Genomic DNA, 27,964 nt, shown 5'->3' with positions numbered 1-27,964 from the left:
TACTATTTCTGTGATCCTAAGCGGCTCATTATTAGAAAGAGGTATCAAATTGTGATAGAGTGGGTTCGAACCGAGAAACTCTGACTTAAGAATCTGCGACACTAACCACGGGACCACAACCCGGTAAAAAAAAATATTTATGGACAAGCAATATTATCAAAATTATTATCAGAAATAAGAACAAATTATTGGAGAAAGTATTTTTAATTAAGTTTTATATAGTACAATCACTGCGAGTCTATTTACTTATCAATTATATAAAACAATTTGGTACACTTAATTCTCAGATTAAACACTACAGTTACAAGTACAAAAAAAGGTAACTATTCTTATGCAGAAATCAATACGTAGATCATTCTGTAAGTAAAAAAAAACATTCATTAATAATATGAATAGATATATAGATATAAAATTAATTATTTTACACCCCCACATCGCACTGAACGGCCAACCTCAAGGTACACGACTCCCGATGAAGGAGATGGATCGACAGCTAGGAATCGACAACGCAGGAGGCTAATCCCTCTTAAAAACAGGCTACAAGCCCTACACCACTAAGAAGAAGAAAATTGAATATTTAAGATTTTTGAAAAAAAAACGTACCCATAAAGATAGTAGAAGAATGACAGAAGGTAAAAGGCCAGCTTTACCCAACCTTCCCTCTGGCATTTTGTGAGAGTATCTGCATTCATTATACTGGTTGGGTCATATAAACCGGGTCCACTCATCACGGGTCTAGTGCGATACCTGTAAATATGATTATGACAAATATATCATAGATAATTTCAGGGTACATCAAGTGTTTGATTTAATATATCTTAAGTAACAAAAAAAATAAAATCCTAGTCAGACTATCTCTTAGACCATTGTCCCGAAAAGTGTGTGCCGCGGCACACTGGTGTACCGTGGTGATTAGTTGGTGTGCCGCGGAAAAAAGTCTACTTTTGTAAAGATATTAAATAAGCTTTATTATGATATTGTATGTTTTCGCATTATATTTTGACAATAAATCAATATTGAATATACTTTGTTTTTTTCATCTTTGGTGTACCTCTGAAATTTCTTAATTTGGCAGGAGTACCTTGAACAGAAAAAGTTTGCGGGACACTGTCTTAGACAACAAACACTACTTGTAAATATTTTTTTATAATTTACCAATGAAAAAAACACTTATAATACCCTATTAGATGGGTAAAAATTAAATGTTTAAATATAAAAAAAACCACACTGCACTCTGAAGTTTTTTGGTATGTGCATACCGCCAACTCGAATTCCGAAACTTATAAACATTTAATTGTACTTATATGATTTCGGTTTAATTAAATTGAAAAGTAATAAATACTAATGTATTAGAAATATTGAGTATGGACATTATTTTCTTGGCGCCAAAGCGGCGGTACTTAAGTAGTACGGAAAACCATGCATGCCGCCTCTATTGTGGCACTTAAGTGCTAAGGGTTAAAAGAGGAGAATCAAAACTTATTTGTAATGAAACTTGTATTTGTAAATATCTACGAAGAATGCAGGCTTTGCAGACATGAACTATTACTGCTACCATCACACCGTTTCACTGCAGGGCTAGGCAGAGAGGATGGAAGCCACACTCTTCTGTCCTGACATACACTCCTAGCTTTCTTCACATCCATACATATAGTCATAGAAGCCTTCCGATTACGTAGACTTCTAACACCACCAGATTTATTATGAAGGTGTACAATATAAACACAAGACCAATAAATAAAATCTAGTCTTGTTATCAATGCTTTCATTATTGGTAACATGTTCAAAGAGGTAGTGTACTGAGTGGACTAAGAGGCAGAGGAGATGGAGGGAGGTCCGTATATGTTAATAAGTATATCGGTAGTGTAATGGCAAAGGGGTATATCTGTCAAATTTTTCAAAATTTGTCAATGTTTGTTCCACAAAATGTCTAAACCATAATCTGGCAAAAGGATATAGCTGTAGTTGCCATTCTTATTTAGTTTTATTGAGATATGTACATTTAAAAATACATAAAACAAACGAGTTATTTAATTTGACAAGTTTGTTTTTGCTCTCCTGTAAAATTTGGTCTGAGACAGATAAACCCCTTTGCCTTTGAACTACCGATATATATGAATACCTGTGAATGTGATATGCGATGAGTGGAACATTCAGGAGAAGTGAAAACCATTCACCAGATGCTAGGAACAATAAATTAACGAGCAGATGAAGTAGGTATTCCCATAAGACTAGCTGTAAAGTAAGAAAACAATTTTATAAACCAATATAATTGTTAAACACAGAATACACTATCAAATTTTTATTTTAAAGATATTTTAAAACAATATAAATAAAATTGTATTCAAGTAAATGTATATATATATATATATATATATATATATATATATATATATATATATATATATATATATATATATATATATATATATATATATATATATATATATATATATATATATATATATATATATATATATTAGGTGTCTCAACAAAGACAAAGATTTTTTTAACAAAGGGAAAATGAAAGTCTGAGCATCCCAGAGCTTACGACGAGGCACTGGCAAGATTAATAAATCACTTTATACACCTTACAATATTCACCATTCTGCCCATTATTGTACTATATATATTTTTTAATACAGTGTTACAACGATCACATTTGTATCTCAGTTAACAGATGGTGCTGTCATCTGTTGATAACTTTGTGAAGTAAATAGCGTTCTCCATTTGAACATTGGTGAGAATTTTTCACATATCAGGAAAGAGCCTAAAATAACACTTCAATTTATATAAATTTCACTTGATTATTATTTTGAATTATTTATTCTGTCAAATACTAGATTTTTACCATAATAATCTAGATATATTTTCATTAAGGAGAAAATTCAGCGTTTTACAATAACAAGAATAATGTAAGCAATTTATCGATGCCGGAAAGATTTAGGTACAGAATGATTTATTTGTACAGTTTTAATAACCAAGTAACTTAAAAAAAATTGTAAATTTAGTCGCAGATAATACAAGAGCTATAAATGTAAGTATATTTATAGGACGCAATCCTTACCGGGTTAAGACTGTTGCATTGGTCGATTGGATTTTTATAATCAGTTTTTAATTCATCGAATGCAATGACGTGGAAAATGGAGAAAAATATTAGAAAAGCGTCCACAATTAACGCAATAATGTACGAAAATGCAGGAAAACTGAAAGCCATTTCGACTGATAATAATACTGTGTGGAACTTAATATATAAGATATTTATAATCTATGTCAGAGGAAAAATTCTTGGTGGATAAGTAGTCTGAGTTCTAGTGGTTTTATTTTAGAAATACGATAAATACGTAATTTCGGCTAAATAAGCGACTCGCGAACTCGAAGCGACCAGAAACAAATGCAAATTTTGACAGCTCTGTTTTCCATAGAAGAGTAGAATAGGGCACGAATATGGCAGGTATTACCTTTACGGCTAACAAATGAAGTCATTATTTGCCCAGTATCTACTTACAAATTAATATGTCTAGGCAAAGTCTACGACTTAGGGCGTTTATCCACTACACGGGATTTCACCGTCCGTCAGTCCGGTTTTGAAAAATGAAAACGACTACGACAGTTTAGCGTGATCACGCACCGATCAAGAGCTCCGATCAGAAGAAAGATGGACAAAAGCACAAGCCAATCCAAGCCAATCGTCGTTAAAACGCTAACTGACGTGCCGGACGGTAAAATTACACGGAATTCCGGGTAGTGAAGAAGCGCCCATAGGTTTGCAAATTGTGGCTCCAGCACAATATTCGATGGAAGGCTCTTTGACTTTACGTATTCAATAACAATATTTTTGAAGCTTTAATGTTGACGGGAATAGGGAAGGATGCAAAGAGAACAAAGATTAACTTTTCAATTGAGTTTATTTAATAACAATATACGTGTTTTTCTAATCGGCCGACCACTGTCGTAGATCCTCTTATTCGCTCTGCGCCGCTCTCTTGCGCACCTCTGCTTGCTTACATCCGACGCCCACAGATGGCGCAATACAAATTTTTTTCATTGCTTAAATCGAACAATTAACCTTATTGAAAGCATACTGAGAATTTGCCTTATTGATGAGAATTTGGAAACGTGATAAAAATAATAACAAACAAACCTGAATTGATCAAACTTTCAGAGGAGATGCAAGGAGTAGTGTTGCAAAAAGTAGATATTTTTGCAAATGAATAAAATCCTTATTCAGTGTTTAATTAAATTTCAATTTGTGTATGTGTAGCCGCAATACATACATAAAAAAGCTATACTAGAATTACAATCAGATTTGGCTCTCAAGACATTTTCTCTCAAGACACTCAATGCCATATGCATATTTGGCTCATTGGGTAATAAGATTGCCGACCACTGGTCTATCTCAATTTTGACATTTTGTGTGTTTTTTCAATAATCTATGGCTTCTTTTTGGTGATTTGACGTGTATTGTTGAGATAAGTTGTGTATTTATTTTATTGGTTAATAATTTTATAGTACCTGTAGTTGGAGTACCTGTAGTTGTTACATTTTTTATGATAAAATTTGATCTTAAAAATTAACAATTGATGGTCTAATGACTTAAATGAGCGATGGTTTACCCCAAATGCAAGATGTTTGGATCTCGTGAATTAACAATAATATTAGTTCTTATAAATTTTATTAATTGTCAAGATTTCAAGGGATTCGATGATACAATTTTGTTTAAACTGAATTGGCCTGGAGCTTTGACAGATGATATCCTGGTAAGTAGGTTTTGCCTTTGATTTTACGTTTTTTTTGTTCACTTGAATTATCCTTTTTTTCTGGTCTTTTGTATTTTAGATCTAATATTATTTGTTTATTCATTATGTCGACCTGCCGTAATAATGATATGAGGTCTCATCAACTAAGATATTTTATAATATATTCAGAGCCGAGAGACTGATATCAATGTATTAGGGTGGTGTCTTACCGGAGCATTATCGTAACGTAACGTTGTAACATCGCTCGCGGCGAGCATCAGCGAGCATCCGAAACTACGGATGGAGCGCTCGGCTCGCTGTACTGACTGCCTGAATGCTCGCATCGTAACGTGTTACGTTACGACGAAACTCCGGTCAGTCACCACCCTTAGAGCTATTAAAATGTTCTAGAATGTAACAAATGTCATTTGACATGTTTTTTATTATTAATAAGAAGTGCGCATTTATTAAAACAAGTTTACATTAATTTCCATCATTATTAATACGAGCGCACATTTTTTGACATTCTTTTTGTTATAAGGTATTCTGGAAGAGAACTAAAAATTATTTAAAAACATAATGTAACGACCTGGTAGTTTTTACTTTATTTTTGGACCGGAAAGGGTTAAACAGTGTGTTATTGTATTGCTGTGTATTTCTCTTTCCAGGAGAACAACGATGATTTCGTTCAAGTGATGACAGCGAATAATGAGAATTACAAATGTATTTTTCCCAGCATCAATACAAAGTATTCTACTAGTTCTGACAATTATTATGGTCTTTCACCTTTGGAGTTAATAACTCCGTTGTTCTCACAAAAAGTGTGTTCCTATCGCCTGGACAGCTACTGGACATATGAATTATGCCATGGTCGTTATGTCCGACAGTATCACGAGGAGAGAGTAGGTTTGTACATTGCTTTGTTTATTTAATTTTGGATGATTCTTGTTTACTTTCAACCTATAAGAAAATCTATATAAACACGTTCTCTTTTAACCCTTATCTGCACCCAATGGTGCACAGGGCACTACATAATATTGATGCAGTGTTATCTTGATCCTTACTTACATGAAGGCAAGGTGATCACTCCTGCGCTCTAGGGACCAGTCCAGGGTAATATCAAATGAATAATTGGGAGGTGAAAATAAATATAGTGTAAAATCAGCAATATTTATTTTCACCTCCCCTGGAAATCGAACCTGGGACCTCTAGCACAGTAGTTAAACACGCTAACCATTACGCGATGAAGGCGTCCATATATGTCCATACATATATTTTTGTAAAATGTTCCTTTGTTAAAATATGTGTGTAAGAATTCACAGATTTAAAGAAATATATAACATACGCTCAAAACGCATAGAGTACGAAACATTAACATTAACACTAAATCATTTGTTTCATTAAAGTATAATTAAATTATAATAAAACAATTATACATATTGATTTGTTAAAGTGTATTTGTTATGAAATCCCCGGTTTGAGCCATACTGGGTCAATTTGAATATAAGTATCTTAATCCATTTTGTAACATTTTTGGGTGAATAAATTTTAGGCAAAAAAGTCAAGATCCAAGAATATTTTTTGGGAAAATGGGATGCAGTCAAACAAAAAGCTTTAGAAGAATCCATGAAAGTTGCAGATGAAAATGGAGACAAATTGAAGTACACGAAAATTGAAGGATTCACCTTACCTTACGTTGAAATCGAAATGGGAGATGGTTAGTTACCTAATACTTGATAATTTTTACTATCATACATTCTATTACTACTACTACTACTACCATCACGCCGTTTCCCCGCAGGGGTAGGCAGAAAAGATGGAACGCCACAGGACTTCTGTCCTGACATACACTCCTCGCCTCCTTCACATCCATACATCTAGTCATACATGCCCTCCGATTACGCAGACTTATTTTTTCTTATCAATTTTTTTATATTTTTTATATTTTTGTAATCGATTTTATCATTCATTATAAGTGTTAAGAATAAAATATAACATAAACTATCGTAAATCGTTTATAACCTTTATGTTTACTTACCGAATGCAGCCCAGTCACAAAAATAAACTTTTGCCAAATTGAAAATGGCAGCTTAAAAATAAGCTTTATAAATTTTGTGAATTCTTTTCTGGCTTTGGTGTGAAAAATAAGCAAAAGTTGCTTGTTAAATCAGAAAATTCATTAATTGATTCGGCAGTCACTTTGTGGTTAAATCTATCCATTTTTAATTAAAGTTTTACTTAGTTTTTATCACTATTTCTTAAAATCTACTGTGACACGTGTTTCGATGCATTCCGCATCATTTTCAAACACCGTGTTGAAATACAGTGTTTGTAAATGATGCGGAATGATAAGCCTTGTAAATTTTGTGCACTATTTTCTGGCTTTGGTGTGAAAAGTAAGCAACAGTTACTTGAAAATTCATTAATTATTTCAGCAGTCACTTTGTGGTAAAATCTATTGGTGTTTGAAAATAATGCAGAATGCATCGAAACACCTGTCACAGTAGATTTTAAGAAATAGTGGTATTTACTAGGTAAAACTTAAATTAAAAATCAGAAAATTTAGTTAGGCTAGCAGGATAAGGGAGCCTTTCAGGGTGCATTTCATGCAGAGGGCTTAGGGGAGAGATGTGATCTTGAATGTACGCTTGCAGAATAAAGAGGCGATTTTCTATTAAGATGCCAATTTTTATTGTTTACATTTAATGACAGATTAATAATAAAAAAATGTGAAAATGAATTATTGTGGATTATTTGTAAAAATAACTGCTGCCGTACCTGTATTTACAGCTTCTCGGTTTTGAAAGTTACAATTCACTTTTGGCAGAATTTTGTTATCTAGGGAAGCAAGCTATCAGTGCAGTAAGCTGAGAAAGAGAGGAGGTTGTCTAGCTAATAATGAAAATGATGACATCTTTGGAATTTTTGTAATTATTTTGCAAAATAAAGTTGGTGCACTCATGTTTTGACTTTTTTTAAGGAACAATTTGTGATCTGAACAGTAAGCCACGTGTAACAAGAGTGCAGTATGTTTGCTTCAGTCACGGGAAACATGAAGTCTATTCCTTTAAAGAAATATCTACTTGCGAATACGAAGTGATTATTTTATCTCCATTTTTGTGCACACATCCTAAGTACAAACCTCAAGATTCTGGAGACAATGTGATCAATTGTGTGCCAGAGGGAGATGCACCAAAGAAGCCGCGTAGTTTGCTCACTATGGAAGTGGAAAGTCTTAAGCTACGTCACCAAAAGATACCTGTGAGTTCTGCGTGACCTACTTATGTATGAATTGAATTAAAATGTATTAATTTATTGTAGCTTTGAAATGCATATTTTATTTATAATAAATTTATTATTTTATTTTATTTCACTTGCTTTTTTTAAACATTCTATTAAAAAAAAAATCAGATGCTTTTGAAGATTCTTGAAATATTTTTTGCTAAAATATTACATTCAACCTGTTCTATCTAAAATTAATTAAATAACACTGAGATCATTAAAATATTGAATTCAAATCAATATTATGTTTTCAACCATTGTTAAAATATCAATATTAAATTATGTTTTAGAAAAAAGGTTCTCTCAATGATAATATTATTTCTATGTTGAGATTCAGCTGGCGAATGATAACAGCGGTGCTTTACTGATTTTTGGCTCTTTATTTTAAACCGAAGATGATTATCAGGATTGAATCTTTTAATTTTAAATGTACAAAATCATTATTTTTTAGTTTCTATTTATATGAAAGCAGGTTATATCTTAAGGCCTAGATTTCAAACTTTCAAATCAATACGCGCTCGGCCGCTCAGGGCTGGATGCATCCTCACATTAATTTTTTTTTAGAATGTATATTGGATATTATTTTTGTTTTCGAAAATATATATTGAAAAAATATTTTTACATATTTTTTTTTAATTCCTTACCTTTCAATAACTCTTTTCTTTTCAAAATATATATTTATTTAGAAGTGAAACTTATTTTTCAATACAAAAACGGTATTTCAAGAAAAAAAAACATTTACGTAAAATGTTACCTGGGTTTAGATAAAATTAAGATGTGACTTTTCAAATACTGGGCCTTAATATATGAGATGTGTGCTAGATAGAAAATTCTTAATATTGCAGTTAAAAGAGGTTAGTTTAAATGTACTATTTGCATGACGTTTTATATGAACCAAAGTCACGAATTAAAAAAAACTTTCACTAAAAATTCTTGGGTTTGACAAATAATATTCAATTTTTCATTTTAACTGAATCTTAGTAATTACTAAAAGTATTAGCTTGAGATTTCATTACTTTTCTATTTATAAATATATTTTTTCTTCTTCATCTATCTTCCGTTTGTTTAATGACTGACCGGAGTCATTTCGTTGTAATGTAACACGTTACGATGCGAGCATTCGTATAGTCAGTACAGCGTTCCGAGTGCTCCATCCAAAGTCGTATGCTCGCCGCAAATATTACGTTACGACAAAATGCTCCGGTCAGTACCAACCTTAAAATTTTTTTTAGTAATCTTTGGAGTGTTTAGATGAATATGTTTTTGCATGTAAATCTCTTTTTGAAAAACCTAGTCGTACAGGAGAAACTGACCAACTAACAAAATGTAAAATGTTGAGAAGGTCCATTTAAGTCACTTTTGCTTAGCAAGAAAATAAACATCAATGCAGTTAATCATTTTTAACAAGTCAATATATTATACTTTAAAGTTTAAAATCCTTTGGGATTTTTTTCAGAGCAATATTAAGCTAGTAAGATATCAAATAGTCAATGATCACGTTTTTGTAAAAAATGCACTTGGTCACTTTCTCCTATACGATATTTGTAATGTTGGAATGTATTTTCAAATGCTGCTCTATATATTTTTCTGTTATCAATCATGGATGTTTTCCAGTATGAAAAATATTTTTATTTATTTGTAAGCATGTCTTTTTTAGTTACTTTTTTTCGTATGATCTGAGTTTAAAAAAATCTGATATATATTAAAAAAAATCTATTTTGTTATTTGCTATGTAGCTGTTTTATTTTGCACTGTTATTTCTCTAGGTTAAAAATCTTGGCAAAGATGTGGTTGCTGTATTTAGTGTGCAAGAAATTGGAGAGGTAGGTTATTCTAGATTTATTTAATTATTAGCTTTGTTTTGTAATAAAACTAATTATTTGTTTTATTTTTTTATAATATTTTATAAGTATATGTGTTTTTTTTCTTCATAATATAGTTAGTCGTTGAGAAACTTTGGTTGATTGTTTCAGTCGTTTGGTTTGAGTACCTTTTTGTACTCAAACCAAACGACTTAGATTTCAAACACTTGCAAACACTCTCTTAAAAACCTTGTTGCGTTTTATATAAAATATAATGTCTTAACTCTTTGCACTCAAAACTTTTTTTTTGTATGATAAACCTGTAACTCGAGTGTAATTTTTTGCAAATTTGCACAAAAATAGTTGATATTAGAAAAAAATACATAAAAAACCTGGAAATGGGTATCATGAAAATTGATAATAAAACCAATCAATAAGCGTTTAAAATGGTTTATTTAAGAAAAATAAAGACATCTGGTTACTATTTTTAAATTTTATAGTCTTTCAATGTATGGTATCCAACAAAACAATCACCCAAATGCATCCTAGGCTGCCCAGGAAAAGTGTCACAATACTCATCAAACGCTTTTGCCCTTTTCTGTCCCTGCGTGAGCAAACCACACAGTACCTTTTTGATCCTTTACGCAAATCATGTAGTTTGCCATCCAGGCAGACCTCAGTTGAAGAAGTAGATGGCCTACTTAGAATCTGCCAAAAGTCTGAGAATCTATCAACTGATCTTCTAAAGTTTTCACAAACTTTAAGTGATTAAATGCTAGCAAGGACCTTGAGCAGCTGGCGGGGCAGAAATGTACCTACGTTAGTGCGTATTCCGGCCTTTTATTATTTAAACAACATAACGGTACATAGTGGCGATGTATAGTCGCCAACCGATTTACTGGAAAATTTACCATGTCGACATATTGTCGCCATTCGAGTGCAAAAGGTTAAATACCCTCTGTTCAGCCTACATTACAAACCTGAATGACAGTTAGCTTTTTTATCCATTTTATATTTCATAAAAAGTAAACAACGTAACTCGTTTACATTTTTCTATCCCATTTATATCTGTTTTTGCCTAAATAAATATCTGGAATCCTAAGTAATATCCTTCACCCTGAGATACTTCACTTATGTCATCTGTATCTCATAAAATATTTGTATTTTCTTTGATACAAAGATCTGGAGCGCAGGACTGATCACTTTGGGTTCATTTAGTTGACTATGAATCTATTATTTAGTTGACTATGAGTATCTCATCTGGTCCCTATATGCACCCAATAGTGCTGTATGCACTATTGAGTGCAGGCTTCAGATGAGATAAGAAATTACCTTTATAGGTCATTTTTACTATAATAAATATCTTTTATGCATTGGTCTATTCTTCAGACCTTGTAATACATGATAATTTTTTGTTTTGTGAAATATGGATTTGCGGCGTAAAACTGGATGTCTTTATGAATAAACAATATAAAACATTTTAGGATGGAGAATCCCGATTGAAATTCGAATTACACCCCCTTGAAATTGATTCTCCGATATCCAAAGGTATTACTACCGGTGGTGATACTAAATATGTTCTGTCTCCTGACAACCCGCCACCAATTAAGGACACGTCTCCAGTTCGAGCATTTCTTAACGGAGAAAATTGTTTGCACGGGGTGAGTTTGAACTTGCTAATTTAGTATTTTAATTTTACATTTTATTATATCTTTACCAATATATTAAATCTGTGGAAATAAATGATACATCAATGTATAAATGTGTAAATTAAGAGTTAATTAATTTTTGTTAATCTCATTTACAGTGAATTAATTTGAAGGCTTCTTCTAATTTCTAATATATATTAAAATCAATTTGAAAATATAATTATGAATTGTTTTGTTTGTTTGAATAGGAAGTGTAATATTATGTAACACAATTCTTGTTACACATATATTTATGTGAGATTGTATAAATAGTTTAAATTGTTGGAAGAAAATCAGCACCAAATAGTAATAAATTCATATACATAGTTTTAACTTACTTTTATATGTTTGCATTGTTCAAACAATTGAAAATTGAAAATTTCAAGTTTATGATTTCAATATATTTTTTGGCATCAGTCTTTCAATTCTGATGGATTTACTTTTATTTTTATTTTTAATATATATTTTATTTTTATAAACTTTATCTGTATTGTCAAAAATAATCCCAGAAAATTTTGGAAAATAATCTATCTGAATACTGTCTACCTTTGCATATGAAAATGATTCAAAATTTTACACACACATTCAACTTTAGGAAAAACCAAATTAACACATTCTCTCTGGTTTGTGTGATTCTTATTTAAATAACAAAAAACATGTACATAATGTAGTATTTTTCATTATGATGTATGGCTTACTGGTTCTTTCACACAAATGATGTTTAGTCTAGTTCATTTCATTAACAGCCAATACAATGACACAAATTATAGACCCAGCAATAATATAGGTATATCTTGCATGGGCACATAAATAATATTATCTTCTTTTAACCTGCACAAAATAGTGTACCCAGGGTACTGCATTGGATCGTTGTAGTGTTATCTGATGTCAGAAAATCTGATTACCTTGCTTAAATGAATAAAGCAAAAAATACTCATTTTTAGATTGATCCTTCCGGAGGTGGAACTCAGTACGTCATGAAATGCAACCAACTCTGCTTACAATGTTATTGCATCATGTTCTATTCAGCGTTTTGAAGTCAACGTTTTATTTAATTTTTATTTGAATTATGTAATCTGGTAGTCACAGAGTTGCTTATTGCAGTTGTATACTTTGTTGAATGCTTTTTTTTCCTCAGGGTACTGGATGGTGGAAATATGAATTCTGCTACGGAAAATCGGTGGTTCAATATCATATTGACAGATCAGGTGCTCGACAATCACTTTTACTGGGTGTCTTTAATGAAAAAGAGCACATGTCATGGATATATGAAAATCCACACAAGAGACCCAAACCACAAAGTACGTAAATATTACTTTAAAAGAAAATTGTTGTATATTTATGATTTTGTATTTTTTATTTTCATTTATCAATTAATTTGACATTGAGTTCATAATTTAAAAAAAATAAACTTGACTTAAAGGGAATCATACAGATTAGCAGTGTATAGGTTACACAAGCTAGTACAAGAACAGGTATGCAGATCCATGTGCCCTAGTCATCGCTATTTTCCTTTCCTTACCTACTCTTTTTTCACCATTTCTTTTCCTATATACCGGTGGTGTCCATCACTCGGAATTCCTTCACTTTCTATATCTGTATTCCATAAAATATATATGTACCACTTCTAAATCCGAAATTGTGGAGTGCAAGCAAGACTGAGAACCCTCATTCATGTAATGATCAAATGTGGTGCCATTTAAATATTTTTTTAAATTACCTAACGTCCAAGTGACTGAAATCTATCTACGGTTTATGCAACACCGCTTATTGTGATATTAAGGCTTCAACTTTTTAAGTTTTATAGCCTATGCTTACTCGTAAGTGGATTTACTCTTTATGTTTAAAGTTACTTTAATTTCATGTAATTCATGAGTGAAAATTCTAGGTAAAAACACTTGCTATGTGGTACCATATGCACTCAGATGCATAGCTCACCATATCCATACATGAAAATAATTTATTTTTTCACAATCCATTATATTCTATATTATTGTGTGTATAAAAATAATGAATTTTCAGGTCAACATCGCACCCAGATATCTCATTTTTACTCGGGCGGAACTGTTTGCGATAAGACCGGTAACCCGAGACAGACCGAGGTAAAACTGAAGTGTTTGGAGAATTCTTCTAGTCCAGGTCAAGTGTCCTTGTATTTGTTAGAGCCCAAGACGTGCCAGTACATTCTGGGCGTCGAATCGCCTATCATCTGCGATATATTACACCTGGCAGATGACGATGGGCTGATCAACATCCCCGCAGTTATACTGGAAGGCAGAGGCGATGTAGAAGAAGCAATGGCCGAAGATGACGATGCATCGTCTAGTGAAGAGCCACAAGTAACTTACCAAGATACTACAAAAAGGGATAAAGAAATACCCCTAATAAATGTTTAGGTTTTTTAATATTTTTTTGCTACTTGAGAAGGAGTGTATGGTATTACATTTTGTTTATAATTTCAGAATGTTGTTAAAATATATTCAGTGGTCTTTAGGAATAGCCTGATATGTGCAAAATATTGATCGTTATTTCTATTATTTTTCCATATTTATCTGCGAATGGTAAAAAAACATTTCACACGCAACAAATATTAATAGACGAAACTATCCTAACAATAATAAATAATTGTATTTTTGAAAAATATAACTGCTTAGTTCAAATTCCAACTCGCAAACCTTCAGATGCAACATCCGAAGGTTTGCGGGTTGAAGTCCCAGGTTTGAGTCCCGGAGTAAGCAGTTATCTTTTCTGGGATATGATTATTTCATGTATAGTAAAACCCCCTACAATCTTAAGATAGGTACCGCATTATCAGCGGGAATGTTATAAGTAGTTAACTTTTAAAATTGTATTTTTATATTTTAACCAGTAGAAAAGTTTCATTTAATGAATAATTTAAAATTTAAAAACATTAACCCCCTACAACGTTCCTATTGATAAACGCGGTACCTATCTCAACGTTATACGGGGGTTTACTGTATTTGTAATCATTTCCTCTATTAAAAATTTACAATATATATATTTGCATTATGAGAGAGTTCTATTGTCATGTTTTGACTGAACCAATCTCATTTTTCATTGTATAATCATATAAGACTAGAGTATTTCCAAATAAAATATTGATATAAGGCTATTCCAAATAAAAGAATATTCAATGGTGATCTCAATTTTACCAGTTAAAAAAAATAATTCTAAGGTTACGCCCAAATCCCGCTGAATCATATTTACGCAGCATGTCATTCGTTGGAAATTACCAGAATTTTACTATACTGTTCCGTGTGATTTCATTAAAATATTGATATAAAAACCAATATATCAATGTAACCAAGTCTAAAATAAACTAAAATGAGTTGCCACAATTAAATACTTTATTACCTCCGAAGATGTAGTTTTTGTTTAGAAAAAAATATTTAAACCTTAAATTAGACTGTTTGAGAAATTTTATAATAGAATACGAGAAACAGATCCATAAAACTTTTTAACCATTTTAATGAGCTTTTGTCAAAATTGCACGTATTGATTTGGTCACAGTTAGGTACAAATTTTTAGACATTAATGTACTCTTTAAGTTCGGTAGATTTGTCCCAATTTGTTCATGAAATTGTGTTTTTTTTTTTGGATATATACATATGGATTATGTGTGTCCATTTTGTTAATATATTTTCTTAAGTGAAATGGTGTGATATATTATTGTATACTATTTATTTCCAAGTCTGTGTAATAAATGATAATTAAATATGTATGGTGCATTTTTATTTTCAATAAACCGATGTATTCATTGAAAGTATTTTTTTATAGTGTCTTTTTGTTATGATACTCAGCATTTTATACAGAATATATTAAATGTTTACTTTCACACTTAATTTATTAGCTGATTGACAATTGTGTGTATAATTTATTTCTGTAATGTGTGCATATAATATTTGTGCTGCTGCATATTATGTATTGTGACATTATTTTAAAATAAAATAACATTCTTCTTATGCCGAATCCATAACCTAATTAATAATATTGTATATATCGCTCACTCCTTTCAAGAATGTCATAAATCAAAAATTGTCAATTTTCAGTTGTGCATGTTTTCAGAATGCCCATAAAATGTACTAGATCCCAGCAAAAGAGGTATATTTTTAACTTAATATTTACCCGCTACAGGGCAGAAAGTGTTGTTTTTGTATTTTGAAGAAAAGGTATTGTTTAATTATTTTTTTAAATATACTAAATATTTTTTCAAATGGGGAAAAAACATTCAGGTTTTACCTTAAAAGATCTGTTGCACAGTAAAAAGTTCAATAAGTGGCTTTATATTTATTTTAAAAATATTGTATTATATTTTTAAACTTTTAAAATGTTCTCCTGAAAAATCAAGTTTTTTGATTTATGACGTTTTTGAAAGGAGTGAGCGATATGATTAGTAACAACATTATACAATTATATTTGAAGCATTTGCTTTGTTCACAGTTTAAAAAAAATTAGCTTTGTGATTTTCCATTTTGCAACTTATAAAACAACTTTGTTGAAAATCACAATGCATATAAATCTTATTAAAATATTGTTGTTATGTTAACTGATTTTGAACCAAACGACTTCTTCGTCAAGACTAACTAATCATAAGGATGAACTTTTTGCTTCATATTTTTGCTTTTTTTGTTACTAATATGTAGTAAAAACCATATTATACAAACCATATTTCACTGTGTAGTTGATTGTTACAGCTGTTATATTGTTTTGATGTGGGGTAAATGTTCCTTGGGTAATTCTGTGTTGGTTAGGTAAGTAAGCTTTGCCTTAGAGATGGTTGTAACTTCGAAGGTTAAAAAGTCTACTAGAAGATGAAAGCCATTACAAAATCACCTAAAAAAGATTTCACTCATATTTTTCCTTCTTTATTAAGGTTTTAGTAATTGTTGAAAATTTCACAATTTTCTTTATAAATGCAGTTGAACTTCCATTTAACAATCCTTTATACAGTGAAACCTCTATCTATCGTTTTTAAAGGGACCTATTAAAATAAACTATGAATGCGGGAAAACAATGAATGCGGGATTAAGAGGTCAATACGCAAACAGATACGACCGAGTAAACATACCATCCTCCCAATCTGCAAAACCATTCGTAGGCTAAAATTCTAAGAAGAATACAGGTTTCAGATGCAAATGTATTTATTAAAAAAAAAATACAAACTTGAATAGAATTAAAAAAAAAAACTTTTGTTTTTTAACTGTTTTATTTTCGTAAGTCAATAATATATTTTCGGCTTTGCAAATAGTATTTTTTTCAGCATCGGTTATTGAATGTGCATTGTAAAAAGTTTTCTTTCAAAGAGTGTGCACGCTTCTGGAAATGCAGGTACAGGCAGTGGCTCCTTTTCATCAATATTGACCTCTCCTGCTATCGGTCACACAAGCTTTCGATAGTTTCTATCCCATACGTTGCCGTAGAATGTAAGAAAATTGGAAATAATGTAAAAAAACAGACAAAATGTATCAAATATGCAGCTTAATTTGAACGATAAATGCGGTAAATGGTGATAGAGAAACGATTGATGCGGTTTAGTTTAGTATGAAATTAAGTCGGCATAGAAGAAATAAACGACTCATCCGGGAAAACGATTATTCAAGGAACGATAGATAGAGGTTTCACTGTATAGCAAAGTTCTTATTTTTGTGCATTTTAGAACATCCTAATATATTTTGCCTCCTACTTTTTACAACAATAATTATTATACAATGAACTTTTTCCGTGATTTGCGGAGTTTAAATACGGAAGTTCGACTGCACTTACATTTTGAATAAATCATAGATGTTTAAGTGAAGGGATGCTGGGAGTTTTGGTAAAGGATAAAAACAAAGTCTGTTTAACTTTCGACATGTATTTACATTTACAATAACAAAGTGGGTGTGTATAAAATTGTTCTGATAGGATGTCGATAATTATCTACATTAAACACAGACCAATACCAAATGTGCCACTGATGTTTTAATAAAAATCTCCAATAGTGTTTGTTATACATTCAGAACACACATTTTATAAGCTTTGGTATGAAGGGCTTAAACCTACGGCTAAATGTTCAAGTTGCATGTGGGCCCCTCAGAGTGCTATTAATTCACTATTCAACAGTCACACTAAGTGGTGAGATCTAGCGCTCTACCACGCCTCACGTCGGCTGAGGACCCACATCATGATATATCACTTTAACTGGCCCATTTGCAGTCATCCTGGCTTTCCATAAATTATTACTAAATAATCATAATAAAGGTATGTAATTAATTCTTGCAGATAAAGTAAAAAAGCTACAAAATCATTCCTACTGTTTGAAAAAAAGTACTCTGGTACAGATAGTGAAATAAGAAAAGTGATAGATATGCACAAAATACATAAACATTGATTCGGAAAGTAAAATGTTGCAACAAAACTCGAATGTCTTTGGAAAAATATAGAATTCACTTTCCAAATAAATACGCTTCATATTCAGTGGTCGTTAAAAGAGTACAAACTCGGTATAAAGGTTCAGGTAAAAGTCCAAAGCTAGCAAGAATTGCTGCCTTCCAAGAGACGAAACACGTCAACAATTGTATCACTAGTTAGGAGTCAATGCTAATAAGGCCTTGATGCTTCTTTGGATCTCTTGAGTTGCACTTTCAGTCTCTTTGTTCCTATTTGGAAGCCATTCATGGCTTGTATTGCGGCTTGAGCGGACGCTGCATTATCATACGATACAAAGCCAAAGCACTTTGAGAGATTGGTCTGTTTGTCTATGAACACCTTGGCCGAAATCACATTACCGAATGGCACAAATGTCGAGGCGAGGTCCGTATCGTTGAACTCCTGCGGAAGGTGATAGATGAACAGGTTGCCTCCTTCCGGTCCTGAGAAACCGTTAGCTTGAACAATAAGATATTCTTAAGGTAAAGCTAACACCAAAATGCTACAATACTTTATTATAATATGTAAAGAAAAATAAACAGAAAGGTTGAAAATCATACGTTTTGCATTCCTCCATTTCTTATGAATTCATTTAGCAGCACAAAAAAACTAGTATTAAATTGTTAATGTCTGCATTGATTCTACTTTATATGAGGAGGCTAAAAAGTTGCTGTTAGATCGTACCTTATAAAATACAGCAATGAGTTTTATGACGCTGTCATTTTTTACCGTGTGCCAATTCCACTTATTGTTTAAATTTTGTTGATTATATAACTAACCATCTTAACAGATGAAATTTCTAATTGCAATAAAATAATATAGCAATAGCCAAAATGTTAAACATACTTGAAAAAACATCTTAATGTAAAAGATATATTTAGTTGAAAACGTGAATTAAATTTTTAGGTCTTTTAATAATTATTGTTTTTATTATAGTTACTTAATACAAAATATGTAGCAAGTTGCCCTTGACCTTCATCCGCACTCAATGGTGCATATGGTAATGCGTCCATTTGATGCAGGTTTACCTTAATCATCAATCTTACGAAAAGAAGGTGACCAATCAAGAAATTATTTGTTATGATCCCTCTAGGAATCGAACCTGGGATCTCTTGCAGAGTAGCCATTACTATTTAGTTGGCGTCAGAGGTCACTCTCGACATTCGGATAAAAATTGAGTAACCCCTGCAAAAGTCTGTTCGGAGTTAACTAGAAAATTTATGCTTATTTTCCTTCAAGGGTATTGAATGCTAGTATTGAATTTTTATTAGTAATATACATTTTCAAAGAAGCAAAGATCACCTTCAATTTGTTTTCCCGCCGCTGCGGCCGCGGCGGTTCCTAAAGCAGTCCCGAGAGGAGAAGCAGCGAATGTACTCGCCCCAAATTGCGCTGCGTATGCAGAGTTAAGAGTATCTGCTGTGGACCCTGAAATTATTTTAATGTTTTTTATTAACCCATTATCAAGCAAATATAGTGGTAAATTTGAATTTTTAAAAACAAAAACATACCATCAGCCAAGTATGCACATCAAATAAGCTCCTATTCGGTTATAACTGTGATTAAAATCCTGCCTATGACGATATGAGGTAAGCGGCGAGTGTCAATTGCAAATGGGCAGGTAAATTATCAACAATTTTAAGCCTGCCACTCTTTACTCATATTATAGCTGCAGCCGAAAAGATAAATGAAGAATTTAAACAAAAACTGTTCCCCATTCTTCTGGTTCAATCTCTAAACACAGAATTTAAATAAGCATGTTTCTATGTTATTATAGAAACATATCTCAATAGAAGCTGAAGAAGAAGTATTTTATGAAGAGAATATGTAGTTAACCTTTTTTAGAGTTTACAGCCTATTACATATAAATTGGTACCTTATATGGTAGTATTAGCGTTCTAGAAGACTTTTACAGGGCATAAGAAGCCCAAAGAGACAGATAGAAGTGCTAAGAAGTAAGATATATATTTTCATTCCTTCTCTCATTCTATGATGGGACATTCTGGCGATTTTATTTTACTCTTCGACGAGAAATTTTGATAAGGGGCGCCAGACTGAGAAAGTTTGGGAACTTGTGTTATACGGAATATAAAATTCACCATTCTGGCCATGATTGAACATCCATATACACTTTGATTTTAAAATTTCTACATAATGAGGGACAAACTCCATGCTAGTTTTTACTGCCATCTGTTGAATTTTTTGTTAATTAATAAAAGTGAAAATTATTTGTAAAGGTGAGATTTTTTTCTGATTTATTCCATGCTCTTTCATGGAGAATTCAAAGTTTCTTTGATGAAATTTAATAAAACTACTCAACTTAAACCTTGATATTTGTACGAAACTGTCAAAACCACTTTTATTTCTACAACACGTATATATTAAAATTACTGCACAAGAATACGTATATATTAAAATTACGGCACCAGAATCAAAGACAGCTTTTCATGTTTAAAATAAATGGTAAAATACTAAGCTAGGAATAAACAAAGCTAAATTACCCAATGATACCATTGCAAATGAAATGCAACAAAAATGGATAAATTAAAATTTACTTCAAATTTGTATTTAGAAAACCATTTACTTCAACACTAATTTAGCAAAATAGTACGAAAGTTCATCTATCTTTAACATGCACTTTTACAGAAATATTTTGATGATACACTATCGTTAAATTTGATTTCAAAATAGTATATTCCTCTTAATTGGGATGCCAGTTGATTGCAGTACCTGCTATTTGGGCTAAATCTCACAGAAGCCGTTTGGCTTAAAGAAACTAATATTAATTTACACTATTTACTTGGGAAAATATTCCACATAGTTTGGTATTTCATTTAAGATTACAATAAATATGGTATATTTTCTAGCACCTTTCTAGCACCTTTCTGCACCCAAGTGGCACATAGGGCACCATATTGAAATGGTCCATTGTAAACTCGCTCCAGATTTTGGATCTAGGAGTGGAATATATTTGACGGGATACAAATGATAAAAGTAAGCGAGAGAGTTTAAGGTGAATGATATTACTGCTATATGGGAAAAGAATGCCAGTGGAACCGCATATATTATAAAGGATGAGAAGGAAAACAGCGGTGATGACTATGAAGTACCTTACACAAGCTTGCAAAGTTTTTAATGCAAAAATGAATGACTACAAAAATAATAAGACACATTCCTTATTGTATTAAAAAAATGTTTCTAAGATGTTTTGAATTTATAAATAAAATACACTTATATTCAAATAAAAATACTGAATGTATAATTTTACGTTCCGTTATTTGAGACAGCCGCTCTATAAGACTAACTGTCCTGACCCTGATTAAGAAGAATCGACTGTACACACATTTCGAAAGTGAGGATTTATATACAAAAAAATAGTGTTAACAGTGGGAAGAACAAAAACATAAAGGTTAACTAATTAAGTAACAATAACTTATGACGGTAAAAGTTAGACAGGTATCTACTAAAATGTGGAAAGAAATAATAAAATGAAACTGATTCAATAATAATGTATTATTTACTACATAAGCATTGTAAGTTGGATAGTCTGGTAAGTTCAATTAATCAACAAAATTCGAGAAAATTTAGTGCAGATATTATTGCAGTTTAAAATAACAATAATCTGGAACAGATTTTAAGATACAAGCATACGAAAATCAATTCTACAAAATAATTCATTTACCTGTGAGGTTTGTCTTCCCGAGAAGACCTAGGTGAAGAGAGATATCAATAATTTAAAATGGTATAATAATTTTGAAATATTTTGATCTATTACATAATAAATATTTATATTTAAATGGTTGCATAACCTATCAACTCAGTTATTTGTTATTTAATTTGAATCACTAGGCAGTCTCCTAAAAAAACCAACTGTCAGTATATATTTTAGTAGTATATTTTCTTCTCATTCTACATAGTGTTAACAGTCAATCATGACATGTAGAATTCACAATAATATAGTGAATATGTATTAGTTTTACAATGGGTACAAGTTTAAATACATCTCCCTTATGCCATACATCTCGTGTCAGCATGAGCAAAATATATTAATTTATTCCAAAATATGTGATCTTCAGAGGACTTCAATAGTTACCTCATTCATCCGGATTTTAATTTCAGATTTTTCTTTTAAGGATATTTGAAGAGTCATTATCATAATAATTTACCTTCCACGTAAGAAGCCTCATCAGCTAACTATATGGACAGGTCATGGATGCATTTGAAAGAATTTTGTTGTATTGAAAATCAGTTGCTACACCAGTTATGAGAATTGACCTATTAGTGAGGAATATCAGAGCAGCGATTTGAACTACATATTGATGAATGAGGCATTCTATAAAAGACTTAGATAATGCAGAGCATAGCATTTGTCAACATCTGGATGTCGGTGGAGGCTAATTCTAGCAATTTTTGTAAATGGCGCTGTGTACATTAATTGCGAACTAAGAACCCTTCTGATATGGGAAGAAAAGGTATGGTTTTGAGAAAACTGTCTAGTGAAACGCTATAATAACCCTTTTGAATATTATTGCCTTGTAATTTGGTTAAGATAAAATAAAAGATAATTACATAATGAGGTCGCGGGTGGGGTGAGTTGAGAAGGCGCTTGGGAGGCGGCAGTGATTTGAGGTTGAGCTATCGCTGCCAGAGTCACCAAGTTCTGCATGGACATCGGTGCCAGTAAACTTGCTGCATCCGCAGATTGCCCACTTAATCCTGTGAACATACCAGTAACCGCATACATAAATTGAATTATCCTAAAACATGCTGAGAGAAAACATACGCAGGGAACTGAATATAATCATAAAGTTTGTGTAGTTGTAAACATAATAAATGCTCGAGAAAAAAGTACAGGTTAAAAATATTAATATTATTTATTATATTGGACACTGGATTATTCGCCCTACGGATAAGATGCTAATTTTAAAGGTATTTCAAGTTGATGTGAAACATGTATCATTCTTCCCTTTTTCATATATTTTTTTATGAAAGAAGATGGAAGTCTGAGCATTCCAGGGCTTGCTAAATTGCTCAGACTTCCATCTTCTTTCGTCAAAAAGGGAAAAATGATACATGTTTCATATCAAGTTCAGATACTTTCTAAATACAGATTTATTTTGAATGTGGTCAAGTCCTATCCTTTGTATTTTGTCAAAATGTCTTCAATATCTCATTCTTTACCCAATGGCGCATAAAGTACTGCATCGCATCAATGCAGTATTATTTCGATGGACAAGATTATCATTATAAGAAGGCAGGATGATCAGTCCTGGGCTTGAGGTGATATTAAATAATATTAGAGTGAAAAATAACTAAATAACAAAAACATTATAAGAAAGAAATTCTATGGTTCCACAGGACATCTCTTCGGTTGGATGGAGGCACATGTCCACAATCATTTAAGATGACTTTTGGACTCTAATATAACAATATAAGGCACAAACAAGTGGCCGAAACAAGTCATAAATATTGCATCTCATTGGCCACTGGAAGCTGACACTTTGTACCTTATATTGACTTTATATGACAATATAAGGTACGAAGTGTCAGCCTCCGTTGACCGACGGGACGCAATTGAAATGCCTTGTGTCGGCTACCGGTGGCTGACATTGGCAGTCAATGTGGCAAATGAAACCTGTCTGGAACGTGTCCAATTGGATATGGAAAGCGCAATACCTTGCAGCAGGTGTTGCTGGAGGCCGACGGCCTGCAGCTGCTGCAGAAGCTGCAGCGAGGCGCTGGTGGGCGAGATGGCCGCCTCGGCGTGCGCGGGCGGCGCGGGCAGGAAGTGCTGCGCGTGCGGCGCGTGCTGCGCGGGCGGCGTGCCGGCGGCCGCGGGCACGAGCAGCCCGCCGCCGCCCACGCCCGCCAGGTTCCACAGGTTGGCGTGCATCTGCTGCAGCCGCTTCTGGTCCTTCTCCTTCTGCGTGTCGGCGAACTTCACCACCAGCGGCGCCGAGCACCCCTCCATCGTCTGGCTGTGGTGGAGCGCCTGGAAACGAACGGCACATTACTTTAACCTTCCTCTCCCGAAGTTACATTTCCAATATTGCACAAAAATCCTTTAAATGCAAATCTGTTCTGTTTACTATATTCTATCGAAATCTTAATTAAAGTTGCGACAAAACTTGACCAATCCTGTGTTAAACCAATATGAAATCATTAAATCGCACCAAAACGTAACAATTTCAAAAGCTAAAATTCCTGATTACTTAAAATCATTTATAATGGGAATGTAACGTTTTGGTGAGGACCTCCACATTTGATATTAAACTCGTGAAACTGGTGCTACTTATTAAATTGGCTTTATTTTCTCATCATATCTTTACAGATAAATACGAGGAATGTGAGGAAATATGGTTATTTGTAAAATGATCAAAATGTCATGCAGTAAACCGGCAGATTTTCGAGAATCGACAACTTCAAAGGTGTATTTTGAAGACATCACATTACTCGGCATTCATTGAACTGTGAAATGGAATGTGTCGGAATCAGCTTACATTGATTTGTTCGCTTCGCGAAACGGGAGACGCGGTAAAATGTTAAATAAACAGTTTTAGAAAACCCACATTTCCAACATGTATTGACATTATTATCCGTATTGACGCGGCCTATACCATTTTATTTGGCAGCCATGTTTATAATATATCTCGGAAGAGGTCTTATCTACTTTACCTACATTATATCGGAGTTTAGGCGTTCGATACCATCAAGAAGAGAAAATAAAATTGTAAACAGTCACCAGTTCTGTTGTTTAACTTATAATACCGTCATCGAATACACATATTATTATGTAAATATTAAATATATTATTTATCTATGTATGCATAGGGATATATTATTATTGATTGTATGCGTTACAACGCTTCGCACACAGCAGTGGAATATGATACATGCCTATTATAATATACATATTGTACATATGTGTTGATTGAGTGCCTGTAGATAGATACTCGTATCATACATATATGTATGTACATAAGGCAAACGAGTGATAAGCCTAACACATGTAGGTGGAAATCAAAGTACGCGCAACGTATTGATTAGGCGATATGTTTATGGCGAAATTGTCTAAGGTATAACATATCGCTCACTCCTTTCAAGAACGTCATAAATCAAAAATCGTCAATTTTAAGTTGTGCATGTTTTCGGAATGCCCAAAAAAGGTACTATATCCCAACAAAAGGGGCATATTTTTAACTTAATATTTACCCGCTACAGGGCAGAAAGTGTTGTTTATGCATTTTGAAGAAAAGGTATTTTTTATAATTTTTTTAAATTTACTAAATATTTTTCAAATGGAGAAAAAATCTTCAGGTTTTATCTAAAAAGATCTGTTGCACAGTAAAAAGTTCAATAAGTGGCTTGATATTTATTTTTAATACATTGTATTAGATTTTTAAACTTTAAAAACGTTCTCCTAAAAAATAAAGTATTTTGATTTATGACGTTCTTGAAAGGAGTGAGCGATATAGGTACCTATTACTATTAAACTTTGATTTATCAGCTGAAAAAGTTTTATTATTCAATAAAAAAATGCTGTTTTTGAATTGTGCAATGTTTTACATAGGCACTTGCGCTGCAATTTGCATTTCCAAGGTACAATACTTATTCCTGTACACCGTAGCATTTTTTTTGTCTACTGATAAAATATACAAATTTTGTGCTGGTGATGATACACACACGTGATGCAATATTTAAAAAATATCTTTGTAAACTTTTGCGAATTGAAATGGGCAACTGAAAAAAATTTAAACGTATTCAATTTTAATAAGTGCGATGATGAAACTTCTATATGCGAGTATGTAAAAACCTGAAGACTTTATAGGCAGTGCACAACGGAGTCCTGGTTCCAACTCTAATGTATGGAAGTGAAACATGGAGTTGGCAAAAGAAGGATGAAAGAAGACTGAATGCAGTCGAAATGCGATCTCTCAGAAGAATGTGCGACAAAACGATGTATGATAGATGTGCGAATAGTAAAATAAGGAAGGAATGCAAAGCTGAGATAAGCATTATCGATAAAATTAAGAAAGGTGTGTTGAGATGGTTTGGACATGTAGAACGAATGAGTGAGGAAAGAACGGTAAAACAAATTTATGAGGCGAATGTTAGTGGGAAAAGAAGCAGAGGAAGACCGAGAAAAACATGGCACGATCAGGTATGCCAAATACTTGAAAGTGGTCAGGTTAGAAGTAACAATCGGCGGGTATGTATGAGGAGATGCATGAACGTGGAAGAGGCGAAGAATGTTCGCAAGGACAGAGTGGTGTGGCGCTCTATTCTCTCTGCCTACCCCTGCGGGGAAGCGGCGTGATGGTTAGTTAGTTAGTTAGTTAGTTAGAACAATTAAATCTAAATAAAAAATGTAAACACTAGGTTGATCAAAATCTTAAATCTTCTAAAGTTATATACCGATTGCTTTGAAATGTTGACACAACGTTGCACTTAAATACGCGCATATTTTTATATACACCTGCGGCAGGTATTTTTGAAAACCTGAGAAATAAAATTATTCTTATTGTGAAAAAGCATTTTTTCCCCGATGGCGGCGACATCTATAGAAACATAACATGAAAACACGAAATACTAGAAATTGCCCATGGAAGACAGCATATTTATTAACAGTTGCTATTTTTGTATACTCACAAGTTTTGTAAAATGAAACACATCAGAAATGTGTTCTATCTCTTTTTTTCTTCCATTTAACACGACTGAGTCACAGCAACGCGTTGCCGGGTAATAAATTCTGGACCATAATATTGTTTTACAAGCAAACAAAAGTGCATGCGTCATTATTGTCATTTCCCTGAACAGTGGTTTAATTCACAAGAATCAGTTAAACAATAAGTGTGTTGCATATTACAGTCGTTTGTACATAAATGTGTATTTATCTAAGATTTGTTACTCACGTGCAATGTACACACTTATTCATACACGCTGGTGTCGTGTTTCCTATAAGTTACTAAATTGAAAAGTACAAGTAACTCTTCAGAATACCCCAAATTCAGCACCAATAAATTTTGAATTTAATAGAAAATTACTGAATCTAAATAATAAAATTGTGTACACCTTGTCTCACAAACGTACGAGACGAAATTCATATTTGATGGAGTTTTAAACAACAAATTAGGTTTTTCTTTTTAATTGAAAAATATTTTTTTTATGTTTTACTATTATATAATATATTTCAATGGCTGATCACCTTTCTTTCGTGTGTTAACGATCAAGATAAATAAAAAGTGTTTTGTTATTAAAACTATTTAAATTTTTCACCTTCTCGCACGGAACTAAAATGGCTTCACTTAAACCAACTTTCTATTCCTCGCCATAACACATCATTCTTCAGTAATTCCCTCTATGTCCAAGCGGCCAGACTTGCCAAAATGCACCTCCTCTAATTACTTTTAAGAAACGGCTGAGACATTACTATCTTTCATTAGAATCACTGTCCATCAAACCTCCTCCCTTAGTTTTTCCCTCTGCCTCCTTCCCCAAACTCCCTTTTTCCTTTGCCTCCTTATTATCATCAATAAATGTTTTTTTTTAAATGTTCAAGTACTATCTACCCTCTGATTGCAAACAGCTTATATATGGTATCAAACGTTTTGACCAATATCACTAGTCTGGTTTTAGTTAGTTGGAAGATATTTAGCAATAATTCTTTTCGTATGTACATGAAGTTAAAATAAATAAATAAATCATAATTTTATTCCTCAAAGTTGAAGCTAAATGAATAAATATGTAATAATTTTAGTGACGTCGTTGACTGCGGCCTACCTTGATGGCAGCGAACGCCGCCTGCTTGGACGTGAAGGTAACGAAGGCGCACCCCTTGCTTTGGCCGGCCGTGTCCCGCAGCACCGTGCACTCCTCTATGGAGCCGTGGCCAGAAAATAGCGTACGGACCTCGTTCTCGCCCAGCTTCTTGTTCAGCATACCGACGAACAGTTTCCTCTCTGGAAAGGAGACAAATTACACAATTAAAACACAAGTATTAAATTTTGTTTTGAATATTGAAAGCATT

General features: G+C 32.7%; 3 protein-coding genes across 15 annotated transcripts in view; 1 reads left to right on the top strand and 2 right to left on the bottom strand.

Annotated features, from left to right (window-relative positions):
* Positions 1-188: 188 nt before the first annotated feature.
* LOC148311614 (protein cornichon-like) lies at positions 189-3,414 on the bottom strand. Its single transcript, XM_088256336.1, has 4 exons — positions 3,068-3,414; positions 2,123-2,235; positions 604-747; positions 189-357 (listed from the first exon to the last, which is right to left on the bottom strand). Exons 1-4 carry the CDS (start codon positions 3,215-3,217, stop codon positions 330-332), a joined length of 435 nt encoding a protein of 144 aa, XP_088112462.1. The 5' UTR covers positions 3,218-3,414; the 3' UTR covers positions 189-329.
* Positions 3,415-4,437: 1,023 nt separating this feature from the next.
* LOC148311613 (endoplasmic reticulum lectin 1-like) lies at positions 4,438-15,251 on the top strand. 2 transcript variants are annotated; one of them, XM_088256282.1, is made up of 8 exons: positions 4,438-4,760; positions 5,408-5,645; positions 6,292-6,456; positions 7,720-8,000; positions 9,788-9,844; positions 11,308-11,484; positions 12,650-12,812; positions 13,534-15,251. In XM_088256282.1, exons 1-8 carry the CDS (start codon positions 4,608-4,610, stop codon positions 13,905-13,907), a joined length of 1,608 nt encoding a protein of 535 aa, XP_088112408.1. In that variant the 5' UTR covers positions 4,438-4,607; the 3' UTR covers positions 13,908-15,251. The 2 variants fall into 2 exon arrangements, with proteins under 2 accessions (XP_088112408.1, XP_088112409.1); XM_088256283.1 differs by lacking the exon at positions 9,788-9,844.
* Positions 15,252-17,367: 2,116 nt separating this feature from the next.
* The window catches only part of LOC148311612 (CUGBP Elav-like family member 1), an 87,902-nt gene continuing 77,305 nt past the window's right edge, over positions 17,368-27,964 (bottom strand). For 5 of the 12 annotated variants that reach the window (XM_088256278.1, XM_088256274.1, XM_088256280.1 and 2 more), the window contains 6 exons: positions 27,718-27,896; positions 23,615-23,929; positions 22,507-22,666; positions 21,620-21,646; positions 19,240-19,365; positions 17,368-18,395 (listed from right to left, as the gene is read on the bottom strand). In XM_088256278.1, coding sequence (XP_088112404.1) covers positions 18,109-18,395; positions 19,240-19,365; positions 21,620-21,646; positions 22,507-22,666; positions 23,615-23,929; positions 27,718-27,896 — 1,094 coding nt within the window. In that variant the 3' untranslated portion in view covers positions 17,368-18,108. Of the gene's footprint in view, positions 18,396-19,239; positions 19,366-21,619; positions 21,647-22,506; positions 22,667-23,613; positions 23,930-27,717; positions 27,897-27,964 lie in introns of all 12 variants that reach the window. The other 7 variants (XM_088256272.1, XM_088256277.1, XM_088256270.1 and 4 more) reach the window with 6 other exon arrangements.

This window comes from Brachycentrus maculatus, unplaced genomic scaffold, assembly GCF_059751285.1.
Source record: "Brachycentrus maculatus isolate JH-2025_06_01 unplaced genomic scaffold, ASM5975128v1 h1tg000060l, whole genome shotgun sequence".
Lineage (NCBI taxonomy): Eukaryota > Metazoa > Arthropoda > Insecta > Trichoptera > Brachycentridae > Brachycentrus > Brachycentrus maculatus.
The sequence above is the reverse complement of the archived record's forward strand: the minus strand, read 5'-3'. Positions and strand labels throughout refer to the sequence as shown.